The sequence below is a fragment of the Sycon ciliatum genome, chromosome 1, assembly GCF_964019385.1.
Source record: "Sycon ciliatum chromosome 1, ocSycCili1.1, whole genome shotgun sequence".
Classification (NCBI taxonomy): domain Eukaryota; kingdom Metazoa; phylum Porifera; class Calcarea; order Leucosolenida; family Sycettidae; genus Sycon; species Sycon ciliatum.
Window position 1 is genome coordinate 82,385,955 of NC_088643.1, and position 15,223 is coordinate 82,401,177.

Sequence of the window (15,223 nt, forward strand, 5' to 3'; positions counted from 1 at the left end):
AATACTACCAAGAGTCCATAACCCAAGAGTATGCAACTGTGATCTCTTTTCTATGGGCCAACCGCGCGGCGCGCTGCCTTCATTTCATCATTCAGCTGCAGTCCGCGCACTGCGGAAAATCAAACACCGCACTTTCCCTCTAGTTTGAAATGAACTTTCGTACGGAACTGGAGTTCACGCGCCAGAATTCAGAGATTGTGTAGGTACTGGAGCGAATCGAGCAAAAGCGGATGGGCTCGTGCGAGAAATTGAGAGTTTGAATGCATGCTTTCAGAGCGTGATGAAGGCAAGTTACGTAATGAAGGCAGCGCGCCACGCATGCACCCATAATCACAGTTGCATACTCTTGGGTTATGGACTCTTGATACTACACTACAACGTACAGTTGTGTGTTGTGGCCAGTTCCATCTAGCAGAGCTGTATTTCCAATATCTCACCAATTCTTTGAGCCGATTTTCCAACATATTCCAATTTTGCAGCCGATTTTCAAACAATCAGCTGGTTTTGCAGCCGAATCTGATGTATTTTTGAGCTAAACGAAAAGCCGAGTAGGCGAAAAACGGGCCGATTTGGGGAAAGCCTAGCCTCGTCTCAAAGTCTTGTCCAGCTTCGGAAAGTTTCTGGACGACCGGGCTCATCTTGGCGTCATGGTGCAAGTTACTTATTTTATAAAACGCAAAAAGGACCAAGGAACTACAAGTTACACTAGTTACTTATTCTGCTCACATAATTTTCATTCACTGGAAGATTCAAACGTGTGTGGTTTTTTTTAAAGCTTCTAGTGGGTTTGCCGGTGTTCCGGCTGGAAGTCATTGGTGGTGGCAACCTGATAAACCACAGTACCGTAAAAGCCCGTGTATAGGCCCCGGGCATATAGGATAGCAGCCTCGATTTCCTGGGCGTATACAAGGGCACGGGCGTTATTTTGGAACCGGGCGTATACTTGGAATAGGGATAGCGGTAAGTATTGGGTATCCGCACCTGTACATGTACTGGTGTTTCCGGCATACCTGGGCGTATACATGGGCATGGGCGCTGTTCGGAGTCGAAACCAAAGTGTTGACTTCTCTTGACTGGGCGTGTACACGGAGGGTGGGCGTAATTTCGAGTGGGCGTATACAGGGGCTTTTACGGTATTAGAATTTAAATGCCTGTGTTCAACTGTTGTGCGGGGTGCGTACGAGCATGTGTGCACATGATGCAAATTGCGAGTCACACAGTTGGGGAAAAAAATGAAAATTGTCACTGACTCATGTCCTGATTTTGGGCCGAGTAAAAGTAAAGTAAAGTTTGTACATGCGCGTTACCATGGTTACCACCGGCTTACGGTTGTATGGAGAAACACAACCAGCTTAGAGAAGCGTCGTGCTAAGACACCACCATTTGGGCCGAGTCACCACACCGTGAAATATTTCTCATAAAGGTCCATGCGTTGAAGGATGTTTATCGAAATGTACTCTTCTCGTACAGTACGGCCCTGTAGACCAGGGGTGCAGTTTGCCGAGCAAACTAATACTGGCACAGTGATCACGTGAATGGAAATACATGTAAAATGGTTTTAATTTAAAAGAAATGTTATTACTTCCTGGACTTGAAATGAAGATAGATTACGAATGAACCTGGTTATGCATCAGTCGTTGAGGGTGAAATCAATGTGTGCATGTCAGCATTACCGATGAAATACGCCGGAAAACAGGAGAGCTTGGGTTGAGAAATTCAAATTACCGCAATGATCGTATGGAATGATTGAAATTGTTTAAGACTAAATTAAGAGGTTTATTATAATAGTTATGGAGTGCGAACATCGGGAGAGCCCACTCAGCAGTGCTGAATGTCTATAGATTCTACACGGTGTCTACCGGTGCATGCATTACCATGGTTACAGTACAAGTACAAAAGACGCAAGTGATGCCACGGAATTCAGCCAGTCCATGCTACCGAGACAGAGAAGATGTTGCCCCCCGCCCGGTCACTATTTTGAAGGTGTACATCATTCAGGTGCATGTCGACAAGGTTGAACTATCGGCTTGAGAATTTCACCCCCGGAAACGGTGCATGCCTAGAGTGTCAAACTTGCACACCAGTCAGGTGAGATTCCCTGGGTAGGGACATGTGACGAGCGCGGCTGCTCGTTTGCGAGTCGGTCGCCAAGAGGACGGATGATGACGATGCCGGAACGGAACAGGCGAATGCCGTCGGGCTGTTAGTCGGCGGCAGGGACCCCGGCGGTGCGTTCCAGCGCATGTGATGGCTGCTGGCGCTGGGCGTTGTACACCTACTTGTTGCTTGGCTAGACATGCAGCTGGAGGTGCGCGATGAGCGCAAGTTGGCCAGGCGCTCGCCGACCTCCATGATGTGCGCCACTTTGTCTTCGGCTGGCTCCTGTACAAGACAAATTGAAAAATATACGTAATGATAGTTACAGGCATAGTGTTTGGCTTGGCGCCGGCTCACGGCAAAGAGACCAACACACCCAAAACCTGATGGCTTAAAGTTTTGCTGCTTCACGTTCCAAGTCTAATTCATAGCTACGGGGTGCCATGATACTAATAATTCGTAGTGAGTACTTTGAAGTACCTAAATTAAGCTGAGTGCAGAACTCTTTCCGCCCTGTCGACTCAGATCTTACAGATATGCAAAGGTACACTGCATCTTCTGGGTTTTCTTTCTAAATTGACGACACTGTTAGTTGTATCAAGAGTAGATAACCCTCAAAAGGTTATGCTGGCAAACAGTGCAAAGTGACCACAAGAGAGTTCAACCCAAAGCTCAAAGCTGGGTTGCGTACAACCCTGCATCTTTCATGCACAGGGTGCAAATAACGTTAGTGTGCACGGGTTCGGCACGTGATGTGAAGTTCTGCCGTCGCAGACCCATAGCTGGAGTTGCACACTCTTCGGGATTATGTACTCGTGGTTGTATCTACAGTTCTCTGGAGCTGGTTTTCTGCTGACATTTTATTGCATCCTGTGGGTTTGTTTCTAAATTGATGACACTGTTAGTTGTATCTACCGTTCTCTGGAACTGGCTTTCTGCTGACATTTTATTGTTAGAAGAAAATCAGCTCCAGAGAACCGATTTACTTCCTAAGCATGAGCAGTCAATATGTAAGTTGTTGATCTTCCACTGCCACTGCTTACACTAAGCTCGTTTTAGTATTGAAATCTCTTTGCAACTGATGAACCATGTTTGAAACAGAAGTAAGTGTTGTTCCTTGTTTGTCACTCAGCTGTTGATAAAGAATTGTTGCACTACAGGACCTGCACATACCTTCTTGATGAGACCGCCGCTCAGGCGACGTCGCAGCTTAGACTTCTTCTTCTTGGGGGCAGATTCCGACAAGAGTGCGAGTGCCTTTGCTTCATCCGAGTCCAAACCGTCTAGTCTAGAGTGTCGGAAAAGGAGTAAACAAGGCCGAATTCCAATCTCCATGCCGAAACACTAAGTGGTGGCTTGCACTCAGTGGCATATGCAAGCATTACCAGTAGGATACGCACACCACATGTACTGGTACACATGTACAAAGCACAGGCTCACAGCACAAATACTGTGAAATACTTCGAAATACGTAACGTTAAAAAAAAGGTTACCTATGTCATACAACAATGTAATATTGCAAGTAGAGGGGAGATTATCAGCATAGGAGTGGAACACCACCTTACTTCGATTCTGGTCTGGGAAATTCAAGATGGCAGCTGGAACGCCGACCCGATTTCTTCTTGGACATGTTTTCTTTGTCATTGCCTTGATAGCAGAATAAGGGCAGATAGCGCACACACTTCATAGCATGGACAGCAACTTCAACAAGACAAAGCACTGGAACACTGTGTGGCCTGGTAGATAACTATCTGAAAATGGCATGACGTTCACCAAATCAAATCATCCCCTTAGATCAGACTGCCACCCCCACCCGCGTGTGGCAGCTTCTGCGGGGCGAAAGGATAGATCCTCAGGCTACTATGGGCGAGGAGATAAACCCCTTTGGCTGTGTGCTCACGGTCATCAGCTATAGTTATGTAGTCATACATAGCAATGCACAGGGTGCATACCAAGATGGGTGTATCTGCAAATATAATTTAGCCCTTTCAGTGCCAAGGGGGTCAGAAAAATTCAAATTTTTCTGAGTTGAGCTGAACTCAAATTTTTCATAGCTCAGCTGTATATCCACGGATCTTTAAAAACGATGGCTCTCTGGAAAAATATAAAGGCCAGAGAAAATGCAGCGAAAAAAGTCTTCCTCGCGAGGGCGCCTGAGCGATGTCCGTTCTCTGCATTTTCGTAGCATCTGCGCGTTCTCACGCGCGCGATCGATCGCAGTGCCGTCAACTTTCAACGCACGAAATTCGGACAAAGTTGGCCTGAAAGCCTCTAAAAATCTTGATGTTTTGATACCCAATACGCATGGGTTGCCGCGAAAGAAATAGAGAAACCCGCGATGTGCACACGTCATGTTTTCTACTCGCGACAATTGTTTGTCTGAGCGCGCGCACTTCAGGCTTCGCCCTGGTGACATCTATCCTCACGGACACAAACCGATGTGAGGAGTCGATAGCCAAGGTCTTCCTGAAGACGTAGAGTGGTCGATTGTAACTCTCCTGTGTGTAGAAGTGGAGGTACGAAATTATTTGTACACACATATTCATTCTGGGCGACTAAATTCGCCTGTGGCACTGAGAGGGTTAATACAGCATGTCTTCCATTTTAGCATGGAACGCCTGACAAGGGGTTTCTTACCAGTTCTGACATAGAGTAGCTGTCCTGTTGGCACACTTAGCATCTGCTCACCAGCCACAGACCGGAATGAACCGCGCAGGCTGGAATCACGCACAACTGACAGCCCCGCTGCCTCTTGCTGCTGCTGCACATTATCACCGTGAATGCCCTTCAGCGGTGCCATTGGCTGTGGACAAGCCATCCCGGTGGCAAGGCTTAAAGTGGAGCGGTTCACCATGCAGTCGTTGTTAGCCAGTGCCTGCAGCATTGCTTTCCTGAGCAGCAGTGTCAAAAAGCAGTGAATAAAATACAACCGATCAGTCCCTCGTAGGCAGTATGCATTACAAGCACTTGGGGAAACTACACATATAAGTTGATATAACGGTACCTTTTCTGTGGGGACAGGAGGTGAGTTTCATCAGCGGGAGCCTTTCTCTTCAAAGGTGACACTGCCCGTGTGCCTGTGGGTATGTCATTTGGATGAACCGCTGGAGAGTAGGTCAAGAGCACAGAAATTACCATCAACCCACACTATTTCACATGAATCCCCGGCACACTGTTTTACAAGTGACCATATGGGAAGAAGCATCCAGTGTTGACTTATAAGTAATAGTTATAATTCTATTCAGGACTGAGAAGATCATGTTAGCCACTTTCCCTATCAATTCATTCAGCAATTTATTCAGCATAAAAAATTGCCACTGCATCTATTATAACACACATGGACATGACGGTAGATGAGAAAATTCACGACACAAGTGATGTACCTGCAACTCTTCCACGGGTACTTTTAGCCGCCCGATGCAGTGACGGCCTTCCGATGATAGGTCGATGTTGTCTCGGTGGCGAAGCCACTTTAGGCTGATCAACATCCATAGCAGCACAATCGTGCGGATCTCGCAAGGGCTGGGGTGCCGCTTTTTGGGTCTTCAACCGTTCAAACGTCTGCCCAATGGAATTAACAAGGCCTGGATAAAAACAGAGAACAGAAGGAAGAATAATATATTATTAGAAAGTTGAAACCCTTGGCACTCTCTTTCTTGTCACAGTTGTGATTGTTGACAGAAGTGCTTGGTAAGCATTTAGAAGGATAAGGTTGGGTTTGAAGGATCAGGCTTAGCATTTGTAGATTCAAATGAGTTTACAATCTGTCGTACTTACTCTTATCATATACAATGAGAAGGGTTAGTACATCAGCTCTTCATAGAGTGCCCAGTTTGGAGCACTTCCAGCCAGCACAGCATGCACGGTCAGGAGGGTACAGTAAAACCGGTCAAGGCGACCACTCGGATAAGGCGACCACCTGTGCTAGAAGACCACTGAAACCAGGACCGAGGGATGCTATTTCCAGTCAAATGACCCTGGATAAGGAGACCACGTTTTGAAGGTCCCTTGAGCAGCGGTCGCCTTAGACAGCTGTTTCACTGTACTTCCTCAAAACATGAATGTCCTTTTTTTTACTAGGAGTGTGTGTGTGTGTGTGGGGGGGGGGGGGAATACATGCGGCAAGGATCTCCTAGATTATATTTGAAAGGCAAGGTGAAGGCTGGAGTGTCGGTGAAGGCTATGTGGTAAGGGATTGTACTGTGATGTGATGCCCCAACAGTGATTAGAAACTTTGTGACAACACCGGAAGATTGCACTCTCTTGTATAATGTGCTCTTAATACAATGAGAATAGACTACTACTTTGATGTGTGTGAAAGCACTCAGTCAAGGAGGAAAATCTGCATTTACTTGCAGTGAATAGTAACTTTATGCACTGCAGTGTCAGAAATGATTCGGTGGCGGCAAACCAACATGTGAAGTTTCAAATGATGGCATGTTGGTAATTCCAATTACAATAAAGAAATACTGGATGTGGTCCTTACCACTTAGTGAAGAGCGGCGCTTATGCTTTCGTTTCTTTTCCTTCGCTGGACTTCTCCGTTCATCGATGGCTTCTGCATGGGATACTTCGCTGACTGGTGAAAGCTTACACGTGCTGGGAGAGGCCAGGCTTTCATTGCTGCTGCAGATTTCCATGAGTCGAGAGTCGACACAGCTTCCCACCGCAATGTGACCAGGTGATGCAGCTGCCGAGCGGAGCGAACGCTTTTGCCTTAGGCTCCTCAGCTCTGTGCTGGGCGAGATGAGGACAGGACTGCTGGAGGCAACCTCTGTTGGTGTGAACGGACGCTCGATGGTCAAAGCTGCGGCGGAAGTGTCAGCTATGCCGATGCTTTCAGCGTTCTCGATGAAAATCTTCAGGATGCATGTCAGCGTGCTCAGATCACTGTTTGATGCTCCTGAGCATTGCATGATACTCGGAGCAAGTATGGTGGACACTTTCTCGCTGTCAGTTGTCCGTGACGACCGAACTAGCTGATGCAGAAACCTTGGTACAGGAGGGACAAAAGTCGAAAGCCAACAATGCCCACCATAAGTATTCTTGTCTTTAACCCTTTATGGACGGATTACTAGCACAGTACGCACCAGAATTACAAAATGTCAGTACAATTTTCAACTTTACCATGTCAAAACTTTGGTGTCCTTCACTTGATTTTCACAATCAAGGGCTCATTGGAAAGCTCTTGACGAGAGCAACGCCAGGGTACCAATCTCCATTATCCAGCCGCCACAAATCAGGCGCGGTAACACAGCAAAGTCGTCTCCAAGCCTGATATGCAAGCAAATTCGTCCCATCAACGCCATTCCACTCTCCTTCATCGCAGAACGCTCAAATCTGTTTGAGACGATTCAAACTTCAGCCGGCTACGTCATTATCATGTGCGCAGTCGCTCAAAGAGCACACGAAAAGGGGTTTTCCCCCAAAATGGCGAAATGATCGATCAAAATTTTGAATTTGCCGAGGTAAGAATACGGCGTGCGATATCTCTGGCGTCCGACATCGTAACTCTTCGGCGATTGTTGCATTGGACAGCTTGGAGTTTCCGCTACCACGTAGACCCTTCGATTGTGGAATTTGCTCAAGAAACGATGGAGTTACGAAGATTTTACCGCCTGCAGACTTTCGATCTTATTAGATCGAAACTCGTACAGTCCGTCCACAAAGGGTTAATACTACATAAGTCAGTTTACTGCAAACTCCACAACACACGGCTGTTCGCGCACGGACATCTAACAATATGGAGTCGTTCGGTGCGATTTACGTAACGCGGTACAAACCTCCTGAATACGATTGGAGTTTGCGTTTTGGGATGAAACTCATGTCACTCTCCGTGTGGTTCCACGATTTCGCAAGTCAAACCAGGATTTATTATTTGAAAGCGCTCGAGCGAGATACTCAATATCCAGACAATTTGAGAGAGAAGGAAGGTAAAAGGAACTCCTGCCGTGGTCAACCAGCATCCTGACCTTTTCGAACCTCTCCAAGCTGTCCCTGGTAGTCTGGATATTGACGCACGCACTGATTTTCAGCTTCTCCTCGCCGGGATCACGGGTGAAACTTTCAAATTTGCCGATATGCACTCGAACAAACGCACAATTGGATCTACATCACAATTTCGGGGCTATCTGTGTGCTTGCTGCCTTTTTCAGCAATACCCCACATGTCTACTGGGCAGTTTCCACCAGGCCTCGGCCTCCTGGACTCAACAGCGACTCCAGCGCCATGCCATCTGTCCCCTAAATCGCATGAAAAGGTAGCTCAGCATCGAACGCACGGGACCTGAAGTTTGTGCACGGGACGTGATAAAACTTGGTGAAGATAGCCAGAAGATAGTCCTCTACCTGGGAAAACTGAAAGCTAGACTGGGAAAACTCCTGAAAGGGCTTCTTGACGCAGGCATGTCAACGATGAATCAAGGAACGAGCGAGAAAGAAGGCTTGACTTGTGCAACGCGGAACAAACTGTTCCTGAGACGAAGTTGGCCATGTGAGGTACCAGCGGAAAGCTAGTTTCAAGAGGAACACGGAATACCTGTTTTCCGGGTAAACCTGGCCTGGTAGCTTTCTAAATCGAGCGAAAACCACAGCGAAATCGGCTGCTGAGAATTTGAAAATTCAAATTTCCTTGCCGATCCAGCCCAATCGAGACTTTTGGCTGCCATCTTGTTAAATGTCCAAATTTCGCGAAAAAAAACAGCCGTGAACATGACGTCATAGTGCTGGTACTTCAGTCAGTTTGCTGCAAGCTCCACAACATGACGTCATAGTGCTGGTACTTCCAAGTTCATGTAGTATGAATCCCCGACCCCATCACGGTACAAAATAGAAGTGACCAGAACATTCCAAGCAAGGTTACCTCCATCACAATGCAATTATGACGCTGAGAACGCGTCAAGCCACTGACCTGCTTGTGTAGGCCAGGCAAGCCTGGTTTCTCTCGGGCATCAGGAATACCATGTCCATTAGGACTTCCTTCAGCTGTTCTGGCTCGGAGCCGGCGTAGCGATTGGCAACCGCTGTCAGACTATCCTTCCAGCCCCTGGGAATCATGCCACCTGGCAGCAAGCGCAAGTACTGCTTTAGGAGGCTAGCGGCATCGTACTCGCTTACATCGTCCAGAGCTGCTCCGTCCGTTTCGCAAACCCTTGTCTATCACCAAAAAATCAACAATGGAAAGCACAGCAGGGATGCTATAGAACAGGAAATCACGCTCAAACCCTTCTTCTCTGCTTGCATGGCTGATACAAGACCTCCGGGGCCGGGAAGAGCATGATGGCAAGTGGAACATTTGAGATCGGTCTTCAGCAACCCCTACCCCAACAAAAACCTGGGGGGGGGGGGGGGAGGGGGGGGAACGGACCAAAAGTGAATTTTGTTTGTTTCGTGAGCTTCTGCAGACTTTTACGATGGTCCCTAACCTCCCGACAGTTATCCATGCAATGAAACTTGTGAAGGCGACCACTTTCCCAAGACAACCACGTCTCCTTGTCATTGACATGCTTCCAGCAAGGGCAGTTCGGACAAGGCCACCACTCACCCGACGTGGCTGACGGCCATTTGCGCGCGACCATATTGTACCCAGCATGTACCCAATTCACCGCACGCATCAGTGCAGAAAGTGTCCCGAAGGTTGCATGACCTCAGCCGCAGTGGTTGATGATCACCGTTCATGCAGGGACCTGCACCTACATGTATGCTAGTTTACAATCTGTAAATAGCATAGGTGTGTGCGATGTGATTGCTTAGAATGATACATCACATGCATATGAAGTGAATGTACGGAAGTTTCCTTCTTGAGCCTCCAGCTAACCACCATGCATGACAGGCAGAGTAACATTACATTTTATAGATGGTAATTCTACTAATTTACCACCCGTCATGCAATACCACGTGATTCTCATCTCCATTATCCGCCAGTGGTCATGTGATCATGGCCGCTGCAAGACAACACTTGTACTTACTCGCAATGTCCGCTGCTTCTGGAGAGAGCCTGTTTTCCTGAACAGTCCGTCAGACGTCAGAAAACGTTCCAGGTATTGTATCACAAAGACGAGGAAACTGCATTGAACAGAAAGAGGTTCAAAGGTGAGACACAATAGGATCGATTCACGGAAAACTAATAGACTCTTGCGGACACAACTTTTGGCGGTTTACCCTCTGCTGGCCAAATCGGACTGAATATTGTGCTAGTAGGACATGAATATTATGCTAGTAGGACATTCATACACACGGGACATCTATTCCACATAAGAAAACGGACAAACGATGCAATAGTTACCATAACTATGGCTGTGGACGGGACTGCGGCCAGTCATCCGTGTTGTCTCGGCCACTGGCCTCACGGATATATCGGCTGAGAAAAGTGTCAAAATACCAATTGGGTACTATGGAAACATGATAATAGTTATTATGAATACCAGACTGGACTGGACAACTGGACTGTGTGAAGAGTACATTTGAATTGCTATCGGTTCGATTCTATACCATAATGTTTGCTCTACCTGACCGATTCTCACAATATGAGACTCAAAGGAAAGCTATTAGACACAGGATTACAATAAATCCCTACTCATCAAAGTACTTGTCATTTGTGCTATTTTAAAAGGATACGAAGAGACACAGTGCTTCCAAAGTAATATTACCCGATAGGGCATCTGAATAAATATTACCTGGCAAAGACCCCAACATATAAATTACCCGTGTGTACATGCAGCAGTATGTTCAGAATCGACTAGTATTCGGGAACTACAGCAAGGTATCGTGCATTGCACTGTAGTGATATAACTATGTGTGTAATGAGGGGAGGGGGAGGGGGAGGGGGAGGGGGATGTGTGGTCGCAAACACTGGAATGTGCACGCATCAGTGTGCCCAAGTCGTGACATACATTCATGTGTATGCAATATGCATGTCCGTGACCCGAGTTGATCTGCATGCACATGTGTCCAGCGTACCAAGGTAGTGCACTGCACCACTCCGACTGCAACTGAACAGGATGTTCATGGCTACACTTGTCCAATGCAACACCAAAGCAACATGTTGCAGATCGCTTCGCTGGAGATGCAGCGTTTGAAGCCTAAATGCACAAAAAAGATAAATGGTATCAAAACTTGACATAAGAGACTAGGGGTGTGCACGGGTAGTTGGGTACCCGTGCTACCTGTGAGGACCTCGGGTACAGAATGGTACCCGAAAACCCGAAGTTGCAGATGACATCATGTACAGTGCACGTGTATACATTCATGTAATACTCCGCATGTCTACCCAGTGTGTAAGGTAAGGGGTGCATTGTGGTGGTACCATGGAAACATTACCCGATCGGGTACCCGTGGAAAGCTATCCGAACCCGATACCCGAAGAAAATGCTACCCGGCTCAGCACTAAATTCAAGACCAAACCTAATGACACCCTTGATTGTTTTGGGTCAACTTCGTCCATGCAGACAGCACAATTGACCAACTTGTGCCAGAGTCAGCGGACCTAAGTGATTGCCAGGTACATGTAGGCATTGTGAGTGGAGTGGAAGCTCAGCACACTGTAGAGTTTCCTTTATAGATTATTCAGCAAGAGTGTCGCACCACGGTAACTGAGAACACTTGACGCCTGGTCGGATCATAGCTGGTGATAGCGGCATACCGGCGGCTGCTACACCAGACCGCACCCGGTGCATTTTCCACGTGTGTTTGTCACCATCACTCTACTACGTACCAGGGCTCTAGCCTAAAGAGGTAGGGGGTGGGGGCAGAGCCCTCCTACTCTAATTGAGCTCCCCCCCCCCTCCAACTCCTTTGTCGATTTTAGAATTTTTAGTGTTTTTTCAAACAACGAAAATGCAGTCGATAGTCACTACCGTAAAAAAGAGTAAATTATCATGTCAGTTCCCGAAGGTAACTCACGACGACCGCTAACACCCGGGCTCATAAAGGCACATTTGTCTGGGGGAAATCAGAGGTCCCCCCCCCCCCCCCCCGTACGTTACATTTTGCATGGCAGGAAAGCTTTGGAAAATAGAAAAAATGGATTACGGGGTAGCTGTTTCGCATGCCCCCCCCCCCCCCTCCCCTCCCCTCCCCCTCCCCTACTCTTTCGACCTAGCTAGAACCCTGCTTTTCAACTTCATATTATTATGATGATGCTTCTCAATCTCCGGGCAGCTTTGCATTTTCACCAAGATATGGATACTGTGTTTCCTCTAGTGGTAGGATATGTCGTCCTATTAGAAGACTATCTTCATATGTTCAGACGCCTTCGAAATCCCGCGAAAAATCACCCACCCTAGACACTGAAAATCCACCTTCAGGTTATGTCGATCGACAAGTCGTGCACGATGCTAAAATTTTAGATCCCCTCACATAAGCCGTCTAGAAAAAATATGGGGTCGGATCCTCCATATTTTGCGGAAACACTGCTTTATGCAAGCGGGAACCGTGTGTGAAAGAGAATCAGCCGACACTGCTGATTCATCCAATGTGAATACATGCAGCAGAGATATCGTCGCATCGACTTCAGTTTCCATCCCAACCAAGGAGGGATATCCTACGATTCCTCGGCATCGAAGGTTATCTATGCTATAATGTCGTGTAGCTGAATTTATGGAAATTGTGACTTACTCCTGCATGGTAACCAGTTCTATGATTCTGGAAATGTACCTGTCGACATTATCTGGACAATGCCATGCACACACAGTCATTGTGTTAAAAATACTGCTGAACGTGTGGCACAATTTTGTGAAAAGAAAATGGACTGTTTTGAGTGGGTACATAATATGTACGAAAACACTCATGTTGCTATCGATAATATTATTATAAATTTATAATTGTAAAATGGCAATAAATAAGATAAATTGTGCACTCATAACAACAGCAAAAAATTAAGAAAGTCAAGTTCCATAACGATTTCTTGTGACTGTCATCAGTGGAACGTCGTCACATAAAAATGTAATAACTAAAACACACACTTATATACATGTAGCTAATAGTAATAATTATGGTTTCAGGTAGAAATACAGCAGCCAGCAAGTACAAAAAAGCGAAGTTTGCACCTTTGCAATGTGCGAATATAGTGTATGAGAGAAAGGTAGTGGCAGATGAATGTGATACTGTGTGAATGAATGTAATGGTGTGTGTGTATGACTAGGTGTGTGTTTTAGTTATTACATTTTTATGTGACGACGTTCCACTGATGACAGTCACAAGAAAACGTTATAGAACTTGACTTTCTTCATTTTTTGCTGTTGTTATGAGTGCACAATTTATCTTATTTATTGCCATTTTACGACTATTGTCTCCTCGTCCATTGTTTAAATTTATATTTATAATTATCGATAGAAACACAACCAATCCACAACCAACGGACACCGATTCGTTTTGACAGAAACGTTAATTGCTATCTTGTCTCTGAATAACTAGAATATCTTGCCTCCAGTCCTTCCCTCAGAGAAGCGGTGCAAGTGGGTTTTTTGGTGGAAGATTGGAACGCAACTCACACAATGAAAACAATACAAGTGTCGGGTAGTAGAGATCTACATACCGTGAGTTTACTGCCTCTGACGCCAACTGGTAGAGGTACACCAAGGGTGGTTAGTCTCTGAAGGACTACGCTTCTAGCCGTGACATCTTCCCCGCTACTACTCTCGCTACCAGCACTGGGTGGTGGTATGTACGAGCACTGCGCTGGTCGCAGAGAATCAGCCATACTTCAAATACTTCAAACACACTCCGATCTCCAACTCCTCAACCGTAGTACATGCACTATGACTTATGAGGAGTTTTCGAAAAGCAAGGACAGCGGAACAGCCGCTGGGACCTGGTCCTAGCGAAGAGCAAAGCTGCAATGACTTCGCCTTGATCTTCCCGACCACTTTATCTAGTACATGATAGATTATTTCTTTGACCTTGCGGACCTGGACACGCAGAAACTCGAGCTGCGAACAGTGCTTTGACAGTTTGAGAACTACAAAGACAATTATTGGTACAAGTAAAATCTTTCTTCGAGCACGACGATCATGAGCGCGAGCGGTGCTTGAAACTGGTGTTCAAAAGATGAGTATGGTTTGAAATAACCGCCACAGCGGGTGTCAACAGACAACACACATGTCAGCTGTACTGTCTGTAACAAGTAACATACCATGGGCATGGTAGAGGGGACGGTTTCAAATAGGACACCGGTTGCAAACCGGAACGGACTCAATATTCACTTTCTCTCTTGGTATTTTGATTAGAAAACATATGAGCCAGCGCAAGCGAAAAACCGGATAACGGAGCTACGTCATGAACTGAGAAAACGGCGTGAGAAGTTTGAATACGGGAAATCCCCATTCAGCGAAGCGTGTCGCGTGTTCAATGCTTTGCTACGTCACAAGTATGTGACGTAGTGTTCTATGGCGCGGACCATCGCGCAGCTGAGTTCCTCAGCTTTCTTGTGCTTTTTATTTGAAGGAAATCCGTCAAGGGACGGCTGAGTTTCGGTCGCTTGACTGAAGTCGATTTTACTCTGGAGGATCGTGCTTGCACTCTTCGCTCTGAAATTTGAAAATAGTTTGGCCTTTGAAGTTAGTCGATGATTCTTTGACAGCATGAGCAGACGAGCTACGTTCACCGTGGACGATGCCCTCGCTGCTCTGCTCCTTGAAGACGAGGAAGAATTTGTACGCTCAGTTGCTCTTGACGGGCCACCTGTCCAAAATGTTTTGGAGGAATCTGACGACGATGATGACAGTAGTGACAGCCATTTCCTCGACAAGGAGCTCGACATCGATATTGCTGCCCATCGGTATGATGAACTGAGCAGCACCGACGACGGTGATGGAGAAGAAGAGACAAGCGATACTGACGATGTATTTGAGGACCTAGATGCTGGTATGGACGTTCCCCAACATGCTGCAACTGCAGCCACAGTTTTGCCAAGATGTGGATGTTCAAAAAATTGTTTGTCACTATTTCTATTGAAGATGTTGATCAGAATCGGCTGAACATGGCAGAGCTGGAGCGACCTGATTTTGATTTACTGCTGAGTGGTGTGCTGGAGGCTATGCATTGTGGAGACAAGCTCACTGTCCACCAGAAAAAGCGTAAACGTTCAGCTTTCAAGTACGCTTTCCAGAGCAAGCGAGTGTGTGCCGGTG

At 46.6% G+C, this 15,223-nt stretch overlaps 1 protein-coding gene across 1 annotated transcript; it reads right to left on the reverse strand.

The window, feature by feature from the left end:
• Nucleotides 1-1,542: 1,542 nt before the first annotated feature.
• Nucleotides 1,543-14,071, reverse strand: LOC135805870 (uncharacterized). The gene is made up of 11 exons (XM_065319990.1): nt 13,630-14,071; nt 11,055-11,176; nt 10,064-10,160; nt 9,007-9,251; nt 6,584-7,089; nt 5,481-5,681; nt 5,102-5,201; nt 4,735-4,988; nt 3,663-3,744; nt 3,271-3,385; nt 1,543-2,382 (listed from the first exon to the last, which is right to left on the reverse strand). The coding sequence occupies exons 1-11, from the start codon at nt 13,792-13,794 to the stop codon at nt 2,068-2,070; spliced, it is 2,202 nt and encodes a 733-aa protein (XP_065176062.1). The 5' UTR covers nt 13,795-14,071; the 3' UTR covers nt 1,543-2,067.
• Between the last annotated feature and the right edge of the window lie 1,152 nt (nt 14,072-15,223).